Source organism: Physeter macrocephalus, chromosome 20, assembly GCF_002837175.3.
Source record: "Physeter macrocephalus isolate SW-GA chromosome 20, ASM283717v5, whole genome shotgun sequence".
NCBI lineage: Eukaryota > Metazoa > Chordata > Mammalia > Artiodactyla > Physeteridae > Physeter > Physeter macrocephalus.
The window spans coordinates 10,002,127-10,029,890 of NC_041233.1; the positions used below are offsets into that span (position 1 = coordinate 10,002,127).

At 40.5% G+C, this 27,764-nt stretch overlaps 1 protein-coding gene across 5 annotated transcripts in view; it reads left to right on the plus strand.

Annotated features, from left to right (window-relative positions):
• Positions 1-20,129: 20,129 nt before the first annotated feature.
• Positions 20,130-27,764, plus strand: part of ZNF37A (zinc finger protein 37A) — a 62,693-nt gene continuing 55,058 nt past the window's right edge. For all 5 annotated transcript variants that reach the window (XM_028481071.2, XM_028481069.2, XM_028481070.2 and 2 more), the window contains exons 1-2: positions 20,130-20,363; positions 22,083-22,141. In XM_028481071.2, the coding sequence (XP_028336872.1) occupies positions 22,127-22,141 (15 nt within the window). In that variant the 5' untranslated portion in view covers positions 20,130-20,363; positions 22,083-22,126. The remainder of the gene's footprint in view (positions 20,364-22,082; positions 22,142-27,764) is intronic.

Below are 27,764 nucleotides of genomic sequence, written 5' to 3' on the forward strand. Positions count from 1 at the left end.
CTATCCTACAGGGCAGGATACTGTAATGGTGGATACATGTCATTGATTTGTCAAAACCTACAAAATGTAAAACACAAAGGGTCAACCCTAATGTAAACTATGGATTTCAGTTGTAAAACTGTATCAGTATTGGCTCATCAGTTGTAAAAATGTACCACACTAATGCAAGATATTAATAATACGGAAAACTGTGGAGGGAAGTGGAGGTGAAGGGGTATATAGGAATTCTGTGCCTTCTCATTATTTCTGTAACCCTAAAACTACTCGAAAAAATGGAGTGTATTGAATAAATAAACAACCCTGCCGCATATAACAGTATAGATTAATCTGTGAGGATGCTTTCTTACATATTTACAAAATTGAAAACTCACATCATTCAGTGCCAATTTTCCCATGTGGGGTTGGGCTGGGGAGGGGAATGCATTCTCAGAAATCATATATTGACAACCACTGAAGCATATCTTCAATTACAGCTTTCTGCTTTTCTAAGCCTTATTACCTTTTTTTGGAATTATCTTAAATTCCTTACCTCTCATTATAACATCTTGTTTCTGTACTAAAGTTTTTGTTTGTCAGTCATATGTTTTTGCACTGCAGGTATAATCACCACTAATGAGTATTTGGGTTGTTTTTATAGTCTTCATAATACTTTATTTATTTTAATATTTATTTAATTATTTATTTGGCTGTGCTGGGTCTTGGTTGCAGCCTGCGGGATCTTTGTTGCAGCATGCGGGATCTAGTTCCCTGACCAGGGGTCAAACCCGGACCCCCTGCATTGGGAGTGTGGGGTCTTAACCACTGGACCACCAGGGAAGTCCCCAAAATAGTTTAAATTGTAGCAACGTAAGTCCCAGTGTAATAGAGTCTCTTTACCCCTGAAACTAAAAGGGCCTCTAATGTCCTAACTGCACATTTCCCTCCCCATTCTACTCCCACAGATAAGGTCCTGTAATCAGGCAATCCTCCTGTCTTACCAAGGCTACCAGGTGTACCTGTGGTTCTTGCTTTTCCCTGAGTAGCAAGTTTCACTTCCCTACCAGCCTGCAAGATTATTCAGAAAAGCCAGTCCCATCCTCTCACAGGAACCAGGGGTCGCTGCACCCTGTTGATAGTATAGAGCCATTTCCCACAACCCCTAGTTGTTCCCTCTGTTCCCAAGTGCGCTATCTGTGTGACCTTGGATGGCATGTGGTGACCTCTTGCCTGGCCTGTGAATATGCATATCTAGTAAACTTATGTAGATCTCACCTGTCCAGTGTGAGATGTCATGTGTTCAGCTATTCCATTACCCCAGGGCAGGAATCTCACCACCAGCAGAGTGACTAGAAGGCAGTTAATACAGTTGGCATCATGAGCAGAATTGTCCATCCAAGACAGGTCATCTAGTCAGTGTTAGCTAATTGCTCTTGGCTAACTGGTTCTGTGATGTGGCAGAGGCCACTTGGGATAGAACCACCAATTGCTGGTAGGTTTGCACTTTGCCTGCTCTGCTTTGTGTTGTTTTTTTTGGAGTGTCGCTATCCCTTCCCACTCTGAGAGGCTGTTGTCGCTAAGAGAGAATTATTAATTGGCTATGCCCCTGTGTGGCTTGCCATTGGGTTCAGTCTGTTTGGCAGGTGGTCTCTGAGCTACCTATGAGGCCGGCTGCTGGACTTTGATACTCTCCCGTGTAACTACCCAGAAGGTCCAAGCCATGGGTGATTGGATAGAGACAAAAACTGAAAGCCAAGACTTTACATGGCTAGAAATCCAAAATAACTGAGGAAATTTGCACAGAGAAAACTGAGAAAGAAACCTACGTGGCAGAAAAAAAGACCACAGCCATGGCAGACAGAGGATGTTCAATCAATCAACCTTTGGGTTATGGGCCCAGCATGCTTTTGCTGCACCACCTGCTGCTACCTATTTCTATGTTGTAAAAAAAAAAAAAGAAAAAGAAAAAAAGTTCTGTGCTCATAGAGCGGAAAACTCCCATCCTGTGGCACAGCAAAGAGGTTAATTCAAATGCAACTTAAGCCTGGGATCCTTAAGCCATATGCAGAAACCATTGCCATGGAGCAGGCCCCTAACCCTGACGATCCTGATCGGAGGCTCTCTGGAGACGGAAATTTGTAAGTTTGATTAGAGTAAAGAGAACCCCCCCTCCTCAGAAGTATGTCCAGTAACCACAAAAAGAAAAGAAATGGAAAGGAAGAATGAAGGGAGGGAGGCAGACTTAGACACAGGGAGAGGAAACAATAAAATAACTGATACAGAGGTCCACGGTTTTTTGTTTTTGGGGTTTTTTTAATTGAGGTATAGTTGCTGTACAATATTATGTAAGTTAGGTCCACAGTTTGACCCAATTGGAAATCCAGAATTTACTAAAATAATTTATACAACAAAAGATAAAAGGGTGCTGATTGGCTTTTATACCTTCCAAATTAACTTTAATGTTAAGTCTAGTATCTGCTGAAATGTACCATTGGCAAACTTTCATGGCCTTAATACAGGGTTCAATTTATAGTTATACCTGGGCATCCCACTAAATGTAATCACGTTACCCCCTAAAATCTTAGAGGAGTTATTGAACATAAAATAGTGCTATAGACTCAATTGTGTATTGCTCCAAAATTCATAATGTTGAAATCTAATCGCCAACGTGATGGTATTTGGAGCTTGGGCTTTTGGGGGTGATTGGGTTATGAGGACAGAGCCCTCGTGAATGGGGTTAGTGCCCTTACAATAGAAACTCCAGAGAATTCCCTTGCTTCTTCTGTCATGTGAGGACTTAGGAAAAGAAAGCCATCTGTGAACCAGGAAGTGGGTCCTCACCAGACATCTGGCACCTTGATCTTGGACTTCTCAGCCTCTAGAACTGTGAGAAATAAATTTTTGTTGTTTATAAGGCACCCAGTCCATTGTATTTTATTATAGCAGCCCAAACAGACTGAGTCATTTAGGACAAATAGACAGTATTTCTGTTGGTTAAGGTGAAACATCCTAAGTTTCATAGTACCCATTGATTTAATTTTAACATAATCCCATAGAAGGCATGGATGCTCTGATCCAGTGAATAATAAAATTATATTTCTGGCACTTAACAAATTGGATTGACAAAATGGGACCCCGTGTACCATATACCCCAACTGAAACCATTATAAAGACCTATCTAGAGAAGTGGTTATCACCTCTGCTTCTCTGTTTAATGGTCCAGTTTAGCTTATTCTTAGCCTGGAAATAATGATGGTGCTTCACAAGGGATTATCACAACCTTAATGCTATGGCCCATCTGTTAAGGACCCAGTACCCAATTTATTAAAATTATTGCTTCCATCCAAATAGCAAGTAGTAAATATTTTGTTATTCCAGGTTTGGCTAATATGTTCTGTTCAGTGCTCTTTTCAACAGCCTCTCAGCCACAGTTTGCTTTCACCTCTGAAGGGACACCAGACACCTTTACCAGGCTACCCATGGGATACCTCAGCAACTCTGCCATTGCACAGTCTTCGTGGGCAATACCTTAACTGCATCCAGTTTTCTCCAGGAGCACAGGTATGACGTTACATTGATGACATCCTTCTCTGAGGAAATTCATTTCACAAATCCATTTGGGACATATAAATACCCACAAAAGAACTCACAAAAAGAGGCATAAGTTATCTCACCACACATAACACAACGATCTACCTACCCCCTCAGTTAAGTTCGTGAAAATTATTTGTAAACCAAGGGCTGCTCCGTCCCTGACACCATCAAGAAACAGCTATTGACTGTTGTTTTTTTTTTTAATTGTGTGTTCTTAACACACACAGTGTTAATACAGATATGTCCTTTACTCCTTTTTGGGTTCTGTAGGCAATATATTTCCCCACTTAAAATTTTTTTTTAATCTCACTGATGCTGTTACTTTCAAATTGGCCCAACTTGTATAGGGCCTCCTCCAAAAGCAGGCTCAAGAATCAGTCCAAATTGAAATCAACAGGTACTCCCATTCATGCCCTCAGAGACTCTCACTGTGGGGGCTTTAGCAGCCTCCTCTCATGCCTCCTGGAATCCAAACCAAGGCTGCAAGGAATACCATGCTCGTGGATGAGGCATTCTGTAAATCTCTTGATGTTGGTTTTGACAGATGCATTGCAGGCAGGGAAGGCAAATCCATGTACTCCAAATCTTTTGACGGTAGGTACAAAATACTATCTGTTTTGTGATGGGAATGATCGACTGCAGTCACCCTGATAACAAGTAGCTAAACTGATCCATCCAGGGAATGGTGCCAAGTTGGTTGGTAATTGGTGGTCTCTACTGCTGGCAGATTATGCACTTAACAGTGACTTTAGCCAGATCGGCCTTGACGAGAGTAAGTCCGTTTTGCTGAGCCCATGCATAATCTCCTTCACTGCCGCTGCGGCCACTTCATTCATGAGCCCACTGGGCAATGCCAGAAGTGGCTGGGAAAAGGGCCTGACTGACAGAAGGAGATTGGCATCCACAGAATGTGTCCTTAATTATTCAGTCCTCCAGTGAGGTTACTCTTTGGTGAGCATTCACATGGTACACAAATACCTTCACTCTGCCCACTTGAAAAGGTCTGGGCGTGCACCTCTTCCCGAGAACTCCTTTTCAGATTTTCCAGTGTACCCCTTCTTAGTCCTTGACCATTTAGCTAAACCATTAGTCACTGTACATAAATACGTGTAGACCCATAACTTTGGTCATCTCTGCTTCCAGGCAAAATAAACCAGGTGCACTGCTCAAATTTCTGCCCCTTTGGATGATTTCCTTTTACCACTGACTTTCAGGACCATCTCAGAGTGGGGCTGCATACTGTGCAGGATCATCTAACCCAAGCCTGAGGTTTTTTCTTTCTCAGTCATCTGGTCATAGGGAACTCCTCATGAGGCCATAGCTGTGGATTGGGTGGGGGTGGCGTGGGGTTAACAGATATACTGAAAGCATTTGTAGGCATTGAGGATCTCGGCTCCATTGAAATCTGTTCTTATTTCCCTGTCCCAGTTTTCAGGATTCTGTTCCCTACCAGTCAATGCCCTAACTTTTAATGAGGCCGTGCAAGGTTGGAAATTCAGTTTACATAGTAATTAAGCTACCCAACAGATTTGTCCCTGGGTTTCCTTTCATAAATCTCAGCCCTGCAGCTTTAGGGGATGAGGTGCTTTCAAGATTATCATTGAAGCTTTAAGGTCCCTGTGTGGATCTTGAGCTGGGAATTTAAATCCCTGAGCTTCTCATCTTCTTTCCCCAAAGTTCTCCAGCACATTTAGAAGTAACAACCAGTTCCATTATACTCCTTGTGTTCACTAAAATATCTAGGGGAGAAAATACTTGATTTTCCAGAGCCTTGCTTTCTATAGGCACTTGATTACAGGTATCTAAAGGTAATAATTTGAGTATCTGTATTGCCACTGCATGTCGTGGACTATCAGTGCCCCTTTACAACTGAAACAGGATCTTTAACGGCTTTAAATCTGACTCTAGTCAGATAACAGAATATAATTAATAAAAACCAGACCCAGTTCAGAAAAGCCAGACCCAATTTGGTACAAATTTATGATTTAGGAAGGATTTAATTGGAGACATAGAACCATAAGAAGAGTGTGTATGTCTAAAGGGATTTATTACAGGGCTTTGGCTTTCTACAGCTGTGGGAACTGGTTAAGCAGTCTCTATAAGGTTGTTGTCTTCATGTCTGATGAAGGCACTTGAAGTCCACAAGGCAGACAATAAGGAAAGGAAGGTGGATGTGTTGTGGAAGAGAGCAAAAACAAATGAGAACTCACAACCATGAGTAGCGCCAACGAGGATGGGTTAAAACTGGAGTCAGTTCTCATTGCCTCTGACCTTGATGGTGTGGTGTCCTACAGAAGCTTGGTCCCTTAGTCACTGAGGTGGTGTGTGCGTCGGAGGAGCTGAAGAATCCATGTGGAACACAGTCCTAGAGGTGTCTCATGCCAATGAGGTGGTCAGTAGATCAGCAATAGCATGTGTGAGATACAAAATGGCTGTTACATCACTTATGCCCTCCAAGTCTTGCACACGAATCTCTTTTATGGTCCACCCCATGGGAAACATACAGGAAAAGGAATTCTGGGAAATGTAATTCAGCCTTGCCTGGGTAACACATTACAAAGCAACCACATTGGCCTATGAAGGAACTGTGAAATCAGTTCAGTGAATCAGAGCTAATATTTTTAAAGAAATAAAACATAATATCAGGGCTTCCCTGGTGGCGCAGTGGTTGAGAGTCCGCCTGCTGACGCAGGGGACGTGGGTTCGTGCCCCGGTCCAGAAAGATCCCACATGCCGTGGAGCGGCTGGGCCCGTGAGCCATGGCCGCTGAGCCTGCGCGTCCGGAGCCTGTGCTCCGCAACGGGAGAGGCCACAACAGTGAGAGGCCTGCGTACCGCAAAAAAACAAAAAAAAACATAATATCAGAATTCATTATAGATACAGGTAAATACTGTTTTATGAAAAATATTTATAGTCAGTTATATGTTATCCTGGACTGAAGTGGTTTTCCCCCAGATCCATCCTAATGTGACTGTTTTGGAGGTAGAGCCCTTAAAGAGAGAAAGTTAAATGAGGTCATAAGGATGGGGCCCTAATCCAACATAACTGGAGTTCTTATAAGAAGAGGAGGAGACCCAGGGACCATCATTGCACAAAGAAAAGGCCATGCAAGGACACAGCGAGAAGGCAGCCATTTGCAAGCCAAGGAGAGAAGCCTCAGGAGAAAACACATCTACCAACACCTTGACCTTGGACTTCAGCTTCCAAAACTGAGCCAAATAAATTTCAGTTAAGTCACCTAGTCTGTGGTGATATTTTGTTATGGCAGCTGAATGTTTGTGTCCCACCACGCCAGTTCATATGTTGAAATCTAATCTCCAGTGTGATGGCATTAGAAGGTGGGGCAGTTGGGAACTGATTATGTCTGGAGAGTGGAGCCCTCATGAATGGGATCCCCAGCCTTTCCACCATGTGAGGACACAGTGAGAAATTGCTGTCTGTTAACCAGGAGGACAGTTCTCACCAGAATGCAACCATACTTGTGCATTAATCTTGGACTTCCCAGCCTCCAGGACTGTGCAAAATAAATTTCCGTTGTTTATAAGCTATCCAGTCTGTGGTATTTTGTTACAGCAGCCTGAATGACTAAGGCAGCAGCCTTAGCAGACTAGTACATGTGTGTACTAAAGATTGAATCAGTCTTCTGGCACCTTTTTTTAAAAAAACTAAGACAGTCTTTCTAGAGCAGTTTCAGGTTCATAGCAAAATTGAGGGGAAGGTACAGAGAGTTCCCATTTCCCACACACGCACAGCCTCCCGTTACCAACATCCCGCACCAGAGTGGTGTGTATGTTATAATTGATAAGCCTACATTGACACATCGTAAAAGTGCATCATTTACATTGCAGTTCACTCTTGGTATTGTACATCCTATGGTTTGGACAAATGTATTGATGACATTTATCCATCATTATGGTAATACTGAGTATTTTCACTGCCCTAGAAGTCCTCCGCACTCTGCCTTTTCGTCCTTGCATCTCCACCCCAACTCCTGATTTTTTTATTGTCTCCGTAGTTTTTCGTTTTCTGTAAACTCTTTATCCCACTTTAATACTTTAGTTTTTTTGCCAAGATGTCATTTAGTATACAAAATATTTTACTTAGTCTCTTTATTATTTTATAGTCCCTCACTAGAATGTAAACTCCATCAGAACTAGGAGTTTTATCTATTTTATACACTGCTATGAATCCAGTGCCTAAAACTGGCACATTGTTAATATTCAATGAGTGAGGGGCTTCCCTGGTGGTCCAGTGGTAAAGAATCTGCCTTACAGTGCAGGAGACACGGGTTCAATCCCTGGTCGGGGAACTGATATCCCACATGCTGCGGGGCAACTAAGCCTGCGTGCCGCAACTACTGAGCTCGCACGCCTCAACTAGAGAGGCTGAGTGCTGCAAACAGCAGAGCCCACACGCTCTGGAACTCGCGCACCACACTACAGAGCCCGTGTGCCCTGGAGCCTACTCGCCACAACTAGAGAAAACCCGCGCAACCCGCGCATCGCACCGAAGAGCCCGCACGCTGAAACCTAAGATCCTGCGTGCCTCAACGAAGATCCCACGTGCCACAACTAAGACCCTACACAGCCAAAAATAAATCTTTAAAAAGTTGAACGAATGTTTGTATTGGATCATGAATTTAAATGTATTTCTCACTGTAAATTGAGGTTGAAGATATTTGCAAACTTTGGCAATGTCTTACAGAAGTAAACATAGTCTTATCATACAATTCAGCCATTGCTCTCCTGGGTAATTACTCAACTTATCTGAAAATTTAGATTCACACAGAAGCCTGCATATGAATATTTATAGCAGGTTTATTTCCAAAATTGGAAGTAACCATGATATGCTTCCGTAGGTGAATGGTTAAGGAAACTGTGGTACATCTATACAATGGATTATTCATTGATAAGAAGCGAGGTGTTGTCACTAAAAGTCATGGAGGAATCTTAAATGCGTGTTGCTTAGTGAAAGAAGCCAGTCTGAAAGGGCTGTACAATGTATGATTCATATTATATGACCTTGGAAGAGGCAAAACTGTAGAGATAGTAAAAAGATAAGTATTTGCAAGACCTTTAGGGGGAGGTTGGGAAGGTTAAATAGGTGAAGCACAGAATATTTTTTCCTGATTGGTGAAGCTATTTCTTATTCTGTATGATACCGTAATGATAGATACATGACATTATGCATTTGTCCAAACCCACAGAAGTTTACAGCACAAATAGGGAGCCTTAATGTAGGCAAATTTAAAAATCATTGAGGAGTTCAAGGAATACCAGGAAGTATTGCAGACTATGGCAAGAGAATCTATGTAACAACTTCCCTGAAAGAGGTGGGCAGAAAAGGTGCTAAGTAACTTTGGAAATGAGACTGTTAGCCTCAAGACAAAAGAAGCTGCACATAAGCACTCTAGGTTATAAAGTTGTTTTCCATGGGGTACAGGTTAGCCATTCTGATTTATACTGGAATGGAACAGTTAAGTAAGTGGATGGCAGATGAGGGAGCCAGGTTTATCACTATTGCTTTGGAAGGTTACATGTCAGCAAGAAGAGGAGGCTAGAATGATCCACGTGGTACTCTGGATTAGAGTTGGAAACATCAGTATGAACTCATGTTTAATTTAATATAGATACATGGTTATATATGAGAATTATATAAATAGGCTTATATACACGTTAGTATACACAAAATATTTCCTTGCTCTGTCATCTGAGAGACTATATAAACACCAAAACCCTAATAGCAGTACATACATGCAGTGCCCAGAGCTTGGTTTCTAAAACCATATTCCCATAAAAGAAACCAGGGCTTCTTGGAGAAGTTGCTGATTGTAGGACTTGGGCAGGAAATAAATAGAAGAAGCCTGGAGCATCTTACAGTAACAGAATGTAAGGAAGTGCTCAAACAAAACGATACCACCTTGATGAGGATATGTCAGAGGACCACAGGAGGCAATCATACTGATACAAATTATTGAATAAATGGGGGAGAACAGAGCTCCTGTGTAAAATTCCAAATAATTTATGTAGATTGCCACCAAGGAAGAAGAGCATAACTCCCCATTCCTGTGGCTGTGCATGGTTACTTCTAAAGTGTACCATATGGAAAGAGGACATAAAAATACAACAACCATGGAGAAACTGGACAAACAAGTGATCAAGGTCAGTATCAGCAGTGGTAAGTCATGTTGATGGTGTGTACCTGTGGTCTGATGTGATGAAAGTGGCTCTTTATGTGCTTTTCCTCCCCAAATCCCACAGCCACAGTTTAATCCTAAGGAAAATTTCAAATTTCAGCTAAGAGGCATACTGAAAACTACCTGACCAGTACCTCTCAAAACTGTGAAGTTCATACTAAACAAGGAAAGTCTGAGAAACTGTCATAGCCAAGAAATGCTTAAGTTGATATGACAACCAAATGTAATGTGATATTCTGGATGGGGTCCTGGAACAGAAGATGACATTAGATGAAAACCAAGGAAATCTGAGTAAAGTGTGGATGTTAGTTAATAGTAATTGATCAATATTGGTTCATTAATTGTAACAAATGTGCCGTACTGATATAAAATGTTAATAATATTGGGAGCTAGATAGTGTGGGTTATATGGGAACTTGCTGTACTATCTTCTCTTTTCTATAAATCTAAAATTATTCTAAACTTAAAGTATTTATTAAAATATGATAGAATTTTTATAATAGACTATAATAGATAATAGTCTATTATAATTTTTATAATAGACTTTTTTGTAATGATAGAATTAGGACATCATTATTTTGCCTCGTCCAGTGAATTAATGGCATCATCAGTGTTACATCACAAAGAGAGACTACTAGTTAATTATATGCCTCATGGTAAAAGAACACACACTGCATATGGTCTTGCTAAAGTGATCACCCTCAGCATGATTAGGCCTGTCAATCCAGCAGCCAGTTTGCATGGAATACAGAGGACAAAGGAACACAGTGACTGCACCATGAATGTGTAAGCAGCAAAATCTGGACTGCACCATGTCAGATGCCCCAGGTTTTTCAAAGCCAAATTGAAAAGAACAAAAAGATACAGAAGAAAATCTGTAGAAAAAGTGAAAGCCATAATCAGTCTTATTTTTTTTGCTATTTTAAATGGGAAAGACTAAACTATAATTCTAGAGATGCACACTTAGAGATAACACATGCTATAAAGAAATGAAAAAAGAATGACTCTAAAATTCAAGATGGTATTACTATGGGGAGAGGTAAACTGGGCAAGGGAAAGACTTTTAGGGTGGCTGGTAAAGTTCTATTTCTTGACCTAGTGGTGATTACTAGGATGTTTGCCTAATATTTATTTATGCTGTATATTTGTATGGTTTTCTGTATATGTGTTTTATTTAGTAAAAAAAGATTTTTAAAAATTGAATATACAGGATGAATTGGAGTTCAGGTGAGGAAGGGAAACCAGGAAGGAGTCCTTTATAATAGTTTAGATGAGAAGTGATGAATGCCTAGTATGAGGAAATGGTGGTGTGGAAGGGCTCTAAATAAGAGAGAAAGGCAAGAGGCATAATGAGTAAGATTGAGTAGACATTTGGGTGTTTGGTGTGAGATAGAGACAGATCAGGGAGTAGATATCTTATATCGAGAAGACTTAAACTTTTCTTTTGAAAAGAGCAGGATGTAATAATAGTTTCCACGGGGAACCAAAGGGCAGAGAGTATGTGCTGAGCTTTGTTTTATTCATCTTCCTTCCACACTTTCTTCTTATCAGTCTGATGCTTGAGAGCAAAAAGAGGTTTTTCATTTTCTTCCATTCTGCCTCCCTGTATTAACTGCATCCCTCAGTGTAACTTCACCGTCTCTGCTATCTATAGAACAGAAGCTGAGGAGTCTGAGGTATCTTCATTCCAAGTGGATTTTATAAGATCACATATATGGAATTACATGAGTGCATACACATTTACTTAATGGTTTCTTGGCTGTTACTGTTACTTTCAAATAAAGTGACCCTAACTGATACTGACATGTAATTTAATGATAGAGGTATAATTGCCTATAAACGTAGAAGAAAATTAAATGACCCCATCCTCTTTTAAAATAGGCATAAATAAATTAAATATGCATAAACTCCAGAGAGATTGATTAATTGATTGATTGATTGATTTTAAGGAATTGGCTCACAAGAAGTGAGCTTACCAAAGGGTCCAAACAGCATCCCTATCTGCCACTAACACTTTAAGCATGTATAGAAGGGATATCTTGACATGTTCCACACCACTGAACCCCTAGAAATTTCACTAAGGTAAAATTCCCCTGAATTTTTTCAGATTTATTTTTCACCTTTTGACATGCAGATATATTTCTGCTCTTTTTCTCTTGTCCTTCTGGGACTTCCGTAATGTATTGCATATATTGGTTTTCATCCATGGATTGTTGTTAAATTGGTGTTTCTAGGGAGAGAGAGGGCTGGAATCATTTTTGCCATCTTGCCGATTTTCCATTTATTTAGATCTTTAAAAATCTTTCAGTGAACTTTTCATCAGGCAAGCCTTGTACAGGTCTTTCAGTTTTCTTTGTAGAAATGTTACACTCCTTTTGTTAAATTCACTCCTAAGAATTGTTTTCTTTTGATGCTATTGCAAATGAGTTTGTTTTCTTAATTTTGTTTTAGGATTGTTCATTGCTACTGTATACAAGATCAATTGATATATATATATATCAATTGATCTTGTGTCCTGTAACTTTGCTGAACTTATTTATTCTAATATTTTTAGTGGGTTTCTAAGCATTTTCTATATACAAAGTCATGCCATCTGCATATAGCAATAGCATTACCTCTTTATTTCCCATCTGTATGCCTTTTGTTGCATCTTCTTTCCTAATTGCCGTAAGACCTTCAGTACAATATTAACTAGAAGTGGTGAGAGTGGTATAAGGGCAAATAGAAATAAAAAATAAGAGGATTATTATTCTCTGTTAAAAATAATGGAAGAGACATCCCCCCTTCTTTTTTGTAGAGCACTTTCTTTTGTAAACTTGTAAATTTTTGATCCCTTTGAGATGAATATGAACCTTTTAAAAAGCCTCTTGGCAGTTTTGCTCCCCTACAGTATCTTTCTCAAGGAGCCTCAGAGCCATCTCTTTGAAATACTTCCAGGGAGATAGCACTGCTTTTTCCCAGTTTCTGGGGGAGGGTGGGAGCCTAACTTCAATGGGTGCGTTGCTCCAAGTTGCAAAACTGCCTCCTGTCATAAAGATATGAGAAGCTTGTTTTTCCTTTTATAAAGACAACAGATGGTCATCCTAATTACCAGACGAATTTTGGGTGAACTATGTGCAATAAATGGTACTGTTAAGTCCTCTTACTTAAGGACTAGTTATTGTTTATCTTGAGAACATGTATGTAATGAGTTGTACCTGCTTGGCTTTATAAAAGGGTGAGATTTCTCTGTCTTTTCAGTCTCTTAGCAGATTGCCTGTAATGCACACCACATTCTGGTTTTATGCTTATTCAATAATAAAATTCTTTTCTTTGTCCTGCCTTTGTAAGTAGGTTTTCTGTGTTGGGAGAAATTTTTATTTTTAATTATATTTCTCCAACAATTTTGGTAATAAGAATGGGATGAGTCTGGCAGTTCCTGATTTGAGCAAATCAACTGAAAGTCTGTGGCCTCACAATAGTCAGTAAAAGACCCTAAGTTATTTTAGCTCTATGCTCTTTTGGAATACTGACTAAACAAACCTCTCTGTTCAAATTCAAGATTTTACTATTGAATGAACATGGGTAATAATGGGTTCTAAAATCTCATCACGATCACCATATGGTTGGAAAATATGGGAAGCCAGGAATGTTGCCTGCAGGTCTCTTTTTTTAAAGCAGTTAATATCTGTCTGTCACATTGGGAATGGGCGTACACGTGAGACTCCAATCCTGCAGTGGCCAGAGGACAATTCTTTTGATTTGCAGAAGTTCTTAGAAGGACTTTATTCCAGTAAGTGAGTTACCGGTATTTATGGGATGAATATCATTCTAACTATCCTAAGAGGAGTTAAAAATTATTTGGATAGCCAGAAGGAAATATTGAAAAAACAGAAGAGAAAAATGTGAGAATTAAATACATTTTCTCTTTCACAGAACCCTACTCCTCCTCACTCTGCTGTCCCTCCTGCTGCTTTCCCTAAATGTCCTTATCCCTCCGTGCCTCAAACTGACTCAGGGGAAGAGTGAGGTGATGATCTTTCAGATGGGTGGTTCCCTTCAGGGCACAACTTCTTTAGCTGGAAATAAATTACCTGCTCGGTTTGAGGACACAGAGTTATGTACTTTGTGGCCTAGACTGGGTCTATTTCACGTCTTAGACCAGATGACCCCTTAAGTAGTCCCTTATTATCCACACATAGCTAGGAAGGCGCAAATGATAAAGGGAGAATCATGGAAAGATTAAGAGCTTGGATAAAAGAGTCTGCGTAGGAAGGCAACATATGGAGACTAGCTGTACTAGTCACTTGGAAAAAAGGCAAACGTGTTCAACTAATTAATGTAAACACAGGAAGGGAAACCAAAGTGCCCACATGATTCATATTTTTCTTGTCTCAACGTGAAGGAAACCAGCCCATCCTATTTGTATCACCAGCACAGCTGATGCCATTGAGAAGCCAGCCAGGACTCCTGGGTAATTCAAATGCCTTTCTCACCAGCTGATGTTATTCACTTAAAGGCTTCTTTTCCCCATGCCCCAGAACTTTGCAGACGTACACCTCAGCGTGTTTTCAATTTACAGCCCACACATGGGCATGTATACTGATTATTGCATAGAATTCAGCAACCAGCAGGTGCGTGGAATTCTGTAATTAGCAGATTTTGCTCCTTTGATAGAGCAGTCACATTAGGGTCTGGAAGATCACTACATAAAGGGGTGTGGTGGCCAGGGGAAGCTGACTATCTGCCACGCCACCCCTCATAACTGTGGAGTAGCTAACTAAGGAAGTTACGAACTCTTTGAGAAGGGTTGCTAACAGCTGTACTTGAAGCCTTTCCACTGAAGTTGAACTGGGAGATGTTGCAACAGTGTACCCAGAAGACATGTGAGTCCCCCACTGATTTCCATCAGTGGTTTGTTGAGGCTTTCTCAGAATTCCCTGATGTGAACCTGGGGTCAGGTCAAAATATGCTCTGGTTTTAGCAACCTTTGTTTTGACTCTAGCCAACTGTCCAAATCCAAATTAAGGAAAAGTGGGAGGATGGCAAGGACAGACTATTAGTCAAATCTGAGCAGCAGCTACTCACTTTGGGGATAATCTAGAGAAAGTGAAAAAAAAAAGAAAGACTTCTGTGTTGGCTGCTCAGTTAGAACTCCTTACTAAAGGGAATGCTGCCTACCCTAGTCAACCTGTGAAGGGATCAGGAAGAGGGGACTGTAGAGGGAGACTCCGGAGGAGGCAGGGATTGCAGGGACAAGAGAATCAGGACCTAGAAGAACAAAACCTTCAGCCAGGAAATACTAGGCAAATGGCTTAAAATGGGCAGATTGTGAGAATCTCAGAGGTGGGAACTGGTGAACCATATGTGTCAGTAACTCCCTCAGGCTAATCTCTGCCTGTTCTAATAAAGTCTGGTGCTACTTACTCTGCAATTTCCTCAGAAATTTCTCATTTTCCATCTGGCGGCAGATCGATACAGATTGTTGGTATTTTGTATCAGTCTCCTACTTGTTCCTTTTCCTCCACAATTCCCATACAGATGGGTCCTCTAACTTGGGAATGCATGTTCTTACTTTCTCCTGATTCTTCTATAAACCTATTGGGGAGAGACCTGTTGTGCAACTAAAAGGCTGTCATATTCTGTACTCTGGATGGAGTAGCTGTGGAGCTCCTTGGGGAAAAGACACCTGATTTGGTCATGATGTGCCCTTTGAAAGAAAAGGGGTATGGCAGAGAGTGGCAGTTTCACACCATGCTGGGCAAGCACACCAAGTGAAACAAATCAGTGCATCATGTTTGGCCTAGGAAATGATTTTTCTTTCCTTCTACCTATGTGGAGAGGTTTTCTGAACCGGAAGATTTTTTTTTTAACATCTTTGTCTTGTTCCTGATCTTAGGAGGAAAGCGTTCAATCTTCCATCATCAAATATGATGTTAGCTGTGGGTTTTTCAAAAATGGCCTTTATTAGGTTGAGGCAATTCCATTCTATTCCTAGTTTGTTCTGTCTTGTATCATGAAAGGGTGCTGGATTTTGTTGAATGCTTTCCTGCATCTATTGAGATAATCATATATTATTAAATGAGATAACAATGAGTTTTTTCTGTTAGTATGATGTATTAATGTAATAGTCATTTTTGATATTCTGTAATTGATGGTTTAGCATCTTGAAATCATGGGCCAAGTTAATGGCTAAAGACGTTGGCATACATACCATCCCTGTGTTTCCACAGGTGCATAAAAACCCCACCATCTGTGTTTTGCTTCCTGCCCAGTAGGGCACTTCCCCACCTAACATAGTATAGTTAGGTTACTATAGTTTATCACCACCACTGTAGTAAGAAAGGCTTTCGTTCATGATTTCTCTTCATGTCTTCTGTCTCTTGACTGGTGTTTCCCCATGTGGCCCTGCACGGTGTGGTGTCTCTTCTCCTGTTGAACATTGTAAGTAATGAAGTCTTCTTTCAAAGGCAATTGTCTCCATGTCTGTCATATTATCATGCCTGATTAAAACAAATCCCAGGTACGTCTTAAAACAATTGGTGCAGTGAGCAGGGTGGTTCAGTGACAGAAGAGGATGACATGTCTCCAGACGGCTTTTGGCTTACTAACTGGATCCAACTGACAGCAGATAATGCTTGGGAAGGCTCTGCTGGCTGTTGACATACTTGTGCTTTAGCAGCCACCGCGTAGTGTTGTATCTGTTGGGTTTTTCTGGTTACCCAGTCCAATTGTGTCAGAGCTCAGAAAGCTGAGCCCATCCTGAGCTTAGGGTGCTGTACTCTGAGCAAAGAGGTCCCCACTTGGTCCCTATGTGTTTTGATGCACCTAGTCTGGATGCGGTCTCCAGCGGTGCTTAGGGTAATTGGCTATCATACTGAGCAAAGGTTCCCTAAAGGGATGGGAACAGTTACCCTCCCACCCTCACCTGGCGAGCTTGATCTGTAGGTAGGGGCTGCTCCAATATTCTCCCTTGTTTTCCTTGTATACAAAAGACATACTAGCCTGTCTCATTAGGTAGCAGGATGCTACCTGGCTAGGCATCATTAAATTGGAAGGACCTAATGACGATCAGTTTGAGGGCACCCACCCTACAGAGACCATGGCTCCCCACAAATGTTATGTTACTGCAAAATCCTCTGCTGTTCTCCGCCGTGTTGTCACAGTTTGATCCCAGACCCAGTGATATAAGATATGAGGGCCCATCCCTGGAGACCAGTGGCCCAGTGTTTAATGAAAAAGGGGAAAGGAATATCTGTTTCGAACTCCCCCCGCAAACTAAGGATGTGGTCCAATTAATAAAATATTATAAAATACTAATCAATTATATCTCCTAAGTGCTGCTGATTATCAGTACACAAAATGTCTTATACTCTTAACAAAAAATTTTAAAGCTAAGGCTGATGCCACTCTTGCAAATTCACAGTGCTTTCAATGGTTCAACCTGTTTGTGGGTAGTTGTGAGTTCAGACGTGTGAATGACAGACACATTAATGTGTCATAGGATTATCAAGTTCAATCATTTCAATTTTTGCAGTGGTTGCTATTATCTGTTTTTATTTGTGTACATTTGAATCCTGAAACGCCAAAATGCAAGTGTAAACTTTACGATGAATTTTCTGAAAAGTGGAAATTTATTAAGCAAGGAAAAATTCCCTTTGAAGATTTTTTGCAGTATGTAAAAATGGTAGTGGGAATTCCCTGGTGGTCCAGTGGTTAGGACTGCATGCTTTCACTGCCAAGTGTATGGGTTCAGTCCCTGGTTGGGGAACAAAGATCCCACAAGCCACGCAGTGTGGCCAAAAGGCAAAAAAAAAAATGTAGTGAGTCAGATATAAACCGGCATATACTAACAGCTAAGCATAAGAGATGTATAATTTCTTCAGCTAGTACTATAGAAAGAGATAAAATAAATTTTTTTATTAATAGGAATTCAGATTGAGATATAGTAATTGCAGCGGAAGCTGTAAATACCCTCCACACCATACATCATTACCAGTCTTTCAGCTCAAATGACTGAATGTACTGCTGCCAGAGTATTTTCTAATTCCAGAGTTGCAATCAAAATTTCAAGTGCCAGGGCTTCCCCGGTGGTGCAGTGGTTAAGAATCCGCCTGCCAATGTAGGGGACACGGGTTCAAGCCCTGGTCGGGGAAGATCCCACATGCTGCAGAGCAACTAAGCCCGTGTGCCACAACTACTGAGCCTGTGCTCCAGAGCCCGGGAGCCACAACTCCTGAAGCCCGGGCGCCTAGAGCCCATGCTCCACAACAAGAGAAGCCACCGCAAGGAGAAGCCGGCGCACTGCAACGAAGAGCAGCCCCCGCTCACCACAACTACAGAAAGCCCACGCACAGCAACAAAGACCCACTGCAACTAGAGAAAGCCCGCGCACAGCAACGAAGACCCAACACAGCCAAAAATTAAAAACCTTTAAAAGAAAAATTGCAAGTGCCAGGATAAAGTCCACTGCAACAACAACAAAAATAATAGCTTCAGTTATGATTACAGAGGTTATCAATGTTCTAAATGCCGCATCGTTTTTCTTTTTTTTTTTTTTTTTAGCATCATCGCTGTGGATGCAAGTAATTACAATGCAGAAAATACATATTTTCCCCTTGCTTCTACATTGCTTTTGGTTGAGGTAATAAAAATACAAATTTTGGTGGATGTTTGCATAAAGGTGCAGACATGTTTATTCCAAGGTTAAACAAAGCATGAATGATTCTGTGGAAGATTTTGACTGTGCTGCCCATATTCTGCACAATGCTTGCTGTTCAAATAGCTTCTGATGTTCTTTCTATTGATGTTGAAGTAATTGTCATGAAGTTGTTCTCTTCAGCACTTATACTATTTGAATTGAGTGATTAAAGGATTTTTGTGATTTTTTTAATTGGCATTCAGTATTTTTCATTTCTCTTGCATTCAGAAACTCATTGACTCTCTTTAACAAACACATCTGTAAGAGTTCTCAGTTTATTTAAAGCACTGAAATAATATTTTAATTCTCAAAAGGCTCCCAATTCTTGTTTAACCTTTTAAATATTCCATTGAATGAAGCTAATTTGCTTATTTCTTGTACATAGATTTCAATATCTTTTTAGCAATAGGATTATGGAAATTGAAAGAAGAGCAAAAAGTGTTAGTGAAATATTCCACTGTTTAATGAAACTTAGTGAAATCTTCATGTCAGACTGTTCTTAAAAGGGAAAACATTACTTATGGAATAATAGGAATAGGAAAATAAATTTTGACTTGTGGGTAATCATTATTGTACTTGCCATGACTGTATTTTGAAATGAGTTTCATCTCTTGAAGAATTTGATTCTTTTACATGGATGTTACTAACTGCTCTTATAGCATGAGGACAAGTGGAATTGGCATGTGTAGTGTTAAAAAGGAAAGGAAAAAATTGACAAAAAGTTCTCTTTTATCAGTGGACAGCATGTTAAAAACTTGTCAATCAAGAGATCCATCGTAATCCTGAAGAATAGGAAAGGCAAGTTCTGCCATGAATAATGGTATTATGTGTTTCAACAAATCAAATCTGAAGAGCAATTCCTAGAGTTGTTAACTTTATGCCATTATATCTGCTCAGAACGCTGAAGTTGAATGTCTTTTCTCATTAATGAATGTCCAGTGGACAAAGAACGAAGTAAGTGAGATGTGACTACTGTAGAAGATACGTTATAATGAAAATGGAGCAATGTAACAGTCTCTGGAAGAAATTCTATTACTCAATTCTGCAAGGAACTGTTAAGGAGAGCCAATATATCAGGAAAATAGTTAATGAAAGATATGTAATTTAGATACTTAAAATTTATTTCAGATGAACAACGAATAAAAGTATGTCTCATGGCTTGTATTTGCTAAATCGGGCAATTTTACCCAATGTGCCCAAAGTCACAGACCCTTTTTTTTTAATTGAAGGAAGTATACTTGATTTAGTGTTGTATTAGTTTCAGGTGCACAGCAAAGTGATTCAGTCATATATGTGTGTGTGTGTATATATATATAGAACTTCAGTTATATATAATCTACATACATACACATAAAAATACTTTCAGATTCTTTTCCATTATAGGTTATTACAAGAAACTGAATATTATTCCCCTATGCTATACAGTAGGTCGTTGTTTATTTTACATATAGTAATCCCAAACTCCTAACTTATCCCTCCCCCCTTCCCCTGTAGTAACCATAAGTTTATTTCCATCGCAGAGCCTTTTCTGATTGAGGTGGCTCTAAGGCTTTCACGAAAGGTACCGTGCGCAGCTTTCTGGCGCAGGACGGGGCCGTCACTCTGGGCCTTCTGCGCATGTGCACTGCCTCACCCCCGCCCCCGGATGCCGGGCGTGTTCCCGTTCCGCGGCCGCTGTCTCGCGAGGAGATGGTTGCGGAGCCCCCGGCGGCTGCGGGCCCGGCAGCTGGCGAGGAGGACGCTGCTGTGGAGCACCGGGGGAACATGAAGCTCCAGGCCAGAGGGGGGTGAAAGAGGAAACGGCTTTGTCTCCAGATTCGGTGTAAATCTGGCCCCGTTTTTATGCACTTGATGAGAACCTGCACGTCCCAGCGCTTAATTTTCTCATCTCCAAGGTTCCCTGTCGTTTGAGGCCTCGGTAAGACCGCGCGGAAACTGGCCTTTGGCTGTCAGTAGATGCGCACTTTTCTTCTCAGCGGAGACCCTTGTTCTTTTCCACTCAGGATCTCGCTGAATCCTCCCAACCACCTGTGGTCAGCGTCGCGTCCCCTTTCTAACAGTGAGGCTCCAAGACGGGATAGAAATTCAAAGTGGCGAAGGGAGCAGGGGCAGGAGCAAGGATAGATCCATGCCTCGTTCTCTGCCCAGCATAAAATCTGAGCGTGAGTCGGTCGCAGCAGTAAGCAGCTTGAGTACCCTAACCCCTCAAGGAAATAGTTTTGAAGTGAATGCAGCATTGGTTTTGGGGGATTTCTTCTTGTTTCCAAAGAACCTGTGAACATAAATGGAGGCGTCCAGGCTCCTCTGACCCCCTCCAGCTTTACCTGTGCCCTCAGTAGCACCAGTTTGATTTTACAGGAGGTCCTGCTTAAGATCCAGGAGCTTTCGATCTTGGATGACTATTCTAACTGGTATAGGTTCCACCTTTCTTGCAACAAAGCAGCTTTTGTGAGGTAGGAAGGGGGATTCCCGGGAGCGGGAATTGTCCCGGTAGGACAATCAGTTCGCCTGAGACCTCAGTAGGGATCCAGAGCCCAGGTGCAAAGACGCTTGTTGCTCAGCCGGAAGCAATTTGGGTCCTCCTGCTGGAACCACTGTCATACGCATACTGTCACAGACTGGGTGATGGTGGAAACCTTGGGCCAACTTTCCAGAGAGATGTAAGCTGTGGTTGGGATAGGAGGACAAGACAAAAGGAACAGAAGATACTGCTTCTTGGCGAGTTGTGAAGGCATCGTGTGGAGGGGAGAGCTGACCAGCCACAGGGGAGGGAATTACCTTCTTCCTTCACTCTTTACTCCACTCTTTCTGAGCTCTGAGCTGTGCCCACACTCAGCACAACTAGAGATATACTGATGCCCCCTCTATCCCGATCTTACAGAATCAGAGATGGTACTGCAAGACAGGTCGTTAAGACTTGCACTTAAGACAGGTCTATTTCTGCTTTACTTAAAAGATGAAGTTGGGTTGGGGTGGGCAAGAAGTGGGTCAAAAATGTTAAGTGGTTACAATTCTACATTTTGTTATGGCAGAATCAAGAGGAGACATGGAGTCTCTTGATGGTCTAGGCAGGTCTTTTCTGCTTTAACAGATAAGTCAAAACCAGTTTGGTTTGCTTTGGTTTTTTTTAATTAAAAAATACTTTTGAGACCTGAAACCAATTTAAGAGTAAACCCTTGTTTCTCCTTCCAAAAACGACCAGCCCTTTTTTCCTTCCAAAATACCCTATCCTTTTTTTCAGAACCTTGTTGAGATTCTCTGGTTTGTAATGAACATTACAAATTTTTGTGCTGAATATTTTGGCTCAGCATCAGTTTTAATGAAAGCATTGTGTTCTATTCCTTGGCTTTTCCTAATTGGCTTAATTAGTTTAATGTGTTGTTTATATTTTTTCTGTGTTAGAGCATACATTGTTAACAAATCAGCAGAAAACAAATGTTTTTACATTTGGAAACTAGCTTGTCCAAACATTACATAATCATCCCAGAGTCAAGCATGGACACCGAGTGCTTCCCTCCCTCACTGTTATCCTTTCTGCTCCTTCTCAAAGTGTCTCCCATTCTGAGGTGTTTTGCCAGCTGCTATGTGGAGCTTTCTAGGCAGGTGATGTCACTCATGAGCTTTCCTTCTTTCTCAGGTGTACCCCCTCAGTTCGCTACATTCTTCCAGGAGCAGCAGAAAATGATCACATCCCAGGTGAGTCGTTTAATTTATGCACAGTTTTGCTTAACACGGATTATTTGAGGTTTATAAAATATCTGTACATTCATATGAAATAGTAGAAATAGATATGTTACCATCAGGAAAAATATAGAACAGAAATCAGCAAATTGCAGTCCATGGGCCAAATGTAGCATGCTGCCTGTTTTTTTATGGCCCACAAACTAAGAATTTTTAGATAATTGAGAAACAAATCAAGAGTAATAGTCTGTGATGTGAAAATTGTATGAAATTCAAATCTCAGTGTCTGTTTATTGGGACACAGCCATGCTCATTCATTTATGGTCGTGGCTGCCGTCAAATTACAAGGGCAGAGTTGAGGGGTTGTGACAGAGACTATGTGGCTCTCAGGCCTAAAATGTTTACTATGTGGACATTTACTGAAAAGGTTTGCTGACTTCTGATACAGAACAGCAGATCAACAGTAGGACAAAGGTGCCATGTAGGTAAAATGCAGATCCTGTGACCTTACTGAGTTGTGAACCTGGGCCATAAAAAAGTTTTTTGATAGACTTCATTAGGTGACCTTGTGAACCTTTTTTTTTCTTTAATTTTTGGCTGCGTTGGGTCATTGTTGCTGCACGCGGGCTTTTTCTAGTTGCAGTGAGTGGGGGCTACTCTTCGTTGCAGCACGCAGGCTCAGTAGTTGTGGCGCACGGGCTTAGTTGCTCCGCAGCATGTGGGATCTTCCTGGACCAGGGCTCGAACCCGTGTCCCCTGCATTGGCAGGCAGATTCTTAACCACTAAGCCACCAGGGATGTCCAGTGACATTGTGAACCTTCTAGTGACCGTCTTGCAGTTGCATAAAGAAGTGGTAGGAATAAAGTGAATGATTTTTGTCTAATCCAGGGGAAAAGTTGAGATGTCGAAAGAAAATGTGTGATAAATAATTCAAATGAATTAGAGCAGCATTAGGACTCATGGTTGTTCAAAGAAGGGACAAGTCTGGGTAGACCAGGGCGACCTAGGTTGGTTAGTAGGATGAGGCAGGCTATGTGACAATACTGAGGACTGGGCAGAATATAAATCTATGTAGAATATGGCAAGGGATTCTCCTATTTTAATTGTGGCAAAATACATATAACATAAAATTCACATTTCAACCATTCAAAAGTGTAGAATTGAGTGGTATTTTGTACATTCATGATGTTATGCAACCATAAACACCACCTACTTCCAGAATATTTTCATCCCACCAAAAGGAAAACCCATACCCTTAATAAGCAGTACTATAGCTTAATAAACAGTTACTCCCCATCCCCCCCAGCCCCTAGCAACTGCTAATCTGTTTTCTGTTTATGGATTTGCCTTTTCCGGATAGCTCATATAAATGGAATCATGAAGTCTTTTGTGGGTGGCTTCTTTCACTGATCATGTTTTCAAGACCCATCCATGTTGTAGCTTGTATTACTACTTCATCCCTTTTATGACTGAATAAATATTCCATTGTATGTATATACTACGTTTTGTTTATCCATCATTTGATGGGCATTTGGGGGTGACTCCATGTTTGGTTATTGAGAATAGTGCTGCTGTGAGCATTCATATACAAGTTTTTGTTTGAAGATCTATTTTCAGTTCTTTCCTGAGAGTGAAATTGATTGATCATGTGATAATTCTGTGTTTAACTTATTTTGAAACTGCTAAACTGTGTTCTGCAGCAAGTCCCTTGCAAGTCCTTATGAATTTTATGTTAGCTTTCCTATTTCCGCACAAAAAGGCTGTTGAGATTTTATAATTTTTTAATTAATTAATTATTTTATTTTTTGGCTGCGTTGGGTCTTCGTTGCTTCACGCGGGCTTTCTCTGGTTGCGGCAAGTAGGGGCTACTCTTTGTTGCAGTGCGCGGGCTTCTCATTGCGGTGGCTTCTCTTTGTTGCAGAGCATGGGCCCTAGGCGTGCGGGCTTCAGTAGTTGTGGTGCACGGCCTCAGTAGTTGTGGTGCACGGCCTCAGTAGTTGTGGTGCACAAGCTTAGTTGCTTCACAGCATGTGGGATCTTCCCAGACCAGGGCTCAAACCCGTGTCCCCAGTGTTGACAGGCAGGTTCCTAACCACTGCGCCACCAGGGAAGTCCAAGACGAGATTTTGATAAGGATTACATTGAATCTGTAGACCACTTTGGGGAATCTTGCCACTTTAAGAATATTAAGTATTAGAATCGATGAACTTGAGATGTTTTTCCATTCATTTAGGTTTTTAATTACTTTCAGCAATGTTTTGTAGTTTTCAGAGTACAGATCTTACATATGCTTGCTTAAATTTATTCTTAAGTATTTTGTTCTTTTATTTATTTTTATTTTTTTTTAACATCTTTATTGGAGTATAATTGCTTTACAATGGTGTGTTAGTTTCTGCTTTATAACAAAGTGAATGAGTTATACATATACATATGTTCCCATATCTCTTCCCTCTTGTTCTCCCTCCCTCCCACCCTCCCTATCCCACCCCTTTAGGTGGTCAGAAAGCACCGAGCTGATCTCCCTGTGCTATGCGGCTGCTTCCCACTAGCTATCTATACACTACGTTTGGTAGTGCATATATGTCCATGCCACTCTCTCACTTCGTCACAGCTTACCCTTCCCCCTCCCCATATCCTCAAGTCCATTCTCTAGTAGGTCTGTGTCTTTATTCCTGTCGTGCCCCTAGGTTCTTCATGTCCATTTTTTTTCTTAGATTCCATATATATGTGTTAGCATACGGTATTTGTTTTTCTCTTTCTGACTTATTTCATTCTGTATGACAGTCTCTAGGTCCATCCACCTCACTACAAATAACTGAATTTCGTTTCTTTTTATGGCTGAGTAGTATTCCATTGTATATATGTGCTGCATCTTCTTTATTCATTCATCTGTTGATGGACACCTAGGTTGCTTCCATGTCCTGGCTATTGTAAATAGTGCTGCAGTGAACATTGTGGTACATGTCTGTTTTTGAATTATGGTTTTCTCAGGGTATACGCCCAGTAGTGGGATTGCTGGGTCATACGGTACTTCTATTTTTAGTTTTTTAAGCAACCTCCATACTGGTCTCCATAGTGGCTATATCAATTTATATTCCCACCAACAGTGCAAGAGGGTTGCCTTTTCTCCACACCCTCTGCAGCATTTCTTCTTTGTAGAGTTTTGGATGATGGCCATTCTGACCGGTGTGAGGTGATCCCTCATTGTAGTTTTGATTTGTATTTCTCTAATGATTAGTGATGTTGAGCATCCTTTCATGTGTTTGTTGGCAATCTGTACATCTTCTTTGGAGAAATGTCTATTTAGTTCTACTGCCCATTTTTGGATTGGGTTGTTTGTTTTTTTGATATTGAGCTGCATGAACTGCTTGTATATTTTGGAGATAAATCGTCTGTCAGTTGCTTTGTTTGCAAATATTTTCTCACATTCTGACGGTTGTCTTTTCATTTTGTTTGTGGTTACCTTTGCTGTGCAAAAACTCTTAAAGTTTCATTAGGTCCCATTTGTTTATTTTTGTTTTTATTTCCATTTCTCTAGGAGGTGTGTCAAAAGGATCTTGCTGTGATTTATGTCATAGAGTGTTCTGCCTATGTTTTCCTCTAAGAGTTTTATAGTGTCTGGCCTTACATTTATGTCTTTAATCCATTTTGAGTTTATTTTTGTGTGTGGTGTTAGGGAGTGTTCTAATTTCATACTTTTACATGTACGTGTCCAGTTTTCCCAGCACCACTTATTGAAGAGGCTGTCTTTTCTCCACTGTATATTCTTGCCTCCTTTATCACAGATAAGGTGACCATATGTGTGTGGGTTTATCTCTGGGCTTTCTATCCTGTTCCATTGATCTATATTTCTGTTTTTGTGCCAGTACCATACTGTCTTGATGACTGTATCTTTGTAGTATAGTCTGAAGTCAGAGAGCCTCATTCCTCCAGCTCCATTTTTCTTTCTCAACATTGCTTTGGCTCTTCGGGGTCTTTTGTGTTTCCATATTTTGCATACAGGTCTTTTGTCTCTTTAGGTAGGTTTATTCCTAGATGTTTTATTCTTTTTGTTGCAGTGGTAAATGGGAGTGTTTTCTTAATTTCACTTTCAGATTTTTCATCATTAGTGTATAGGAAAGCTAGAGATTTCTGTGCATTAATTTTGTATCCTGCTACTTTACCAAATTCATTGATCAGCTCTGGTAGTTTTCTGGTAGCATCTTTAGGATTCTCTGTGTATAGTATCATGTCATCTGCAAACAGTGACAGCTTTACGTCTTCTTTTCCAATTTGGATTCCTTTTATTTCTTTTTCTTCTCTGATTCCTGTGGCTAAAACTTCCAAAACTGTGTTGAATTTTAGTGGTGAGAGTGGGCAGTCTTGTCTTCTTCCTGATCTTAGTGGAAATGGTTTCAGTTTTTCATCATTGAGGACGATGTTGGCTGTGGGTTTGTCATATATGGCCTTTATACTGTTGAGGAAAGTTCCCTCTATTCCTACTTTCTGGACGGTTTTTATCATAAATGGGTGTTGAATTTTGTCACAAGCTTTCTCTGCATCTATTGAGATGATCATATGGTTTTTTTCCTTCAATTTGTTAATATGGTGTATCACATTGATTGATTTGCATATATTGAAGATTCCTTGCATTCCTGGGATAAACCCCACTTGATTATTGTGTATGATCCTTTTAATGTGCTGTTGGATTCTGTTTGCTAGTATTTTGTTGAGGATTTTTGCATCTGTGTTCATCAGTGATATTGGCCTGTAGTTTTCTTTCTTTGTGACATCTTTGTCTGGTTTTGGTAATAGGGTGATGGTGGTCTCGTAGAATGAGTTTGGGAGTGTTTCTCCCTCTGCTATATTTGGGAAGAGTTTGAGAGGATAAGTGTGAGCTGTTCTCTAATTGTTTGATAGAATTCACCTGTGAAGGCATCTGGTCCTGGGCTTTTGTTTGTTGGAAGATTTTAAATCACACTTTCAATTGCAGTGCTTGTAATTGTCTGTTCATCTTTTCTGTTTCTTCTTGGTTCAGTCTCGGAAGCTTGTGCATTTCTAAGAATTTGTCCATCTCTTCCAGGTTGTCCATTTTATTGGCATAGAGTTGCTTGTATTACTCTCTCATGATCCTTTGTATTTCTGTGGTGTCAGTTGTAACTTTTCCTTTTTATTTCTAATTCTGTTGATTTGAGTCTTCTCCCTTTTTTTCTTGATGAGTCTGGCTAATGGTTTATCAATTTTGTTTATCTTCTCAAAGAACCAGCTTTTAATTTTATTGATCTTTGCTAAGGTAGGATTGTATTGCTATAAACTTCCCTCTTAGAACTGCTTTGGCTGCATCCCATAGGTTTTGGGTCGTCGTGTTTTCATTGTCATTTGTTTCTAGGTAATTTTTTATTTCCTCTTTGATTTCTTTAGTGATCTGTTGGTAATTAAGGTGTGTATTATTTAGCCTCCATGTGTTTGTATTTTTTACAGATTTTTTTTCCTGTAATTGATATCTTGTCTTATAGTGTTGTGATTGGAAAAGATACTTGATACGATTTCAATTTTCTTAAATTTACCAAGGCTAGATTTGTGACCCAAGATATGATCTATCCTGGAGAACGTTCCATGAGCACTTGCGAAAAATGTGTAGTCTGTTGTTTTTGGATG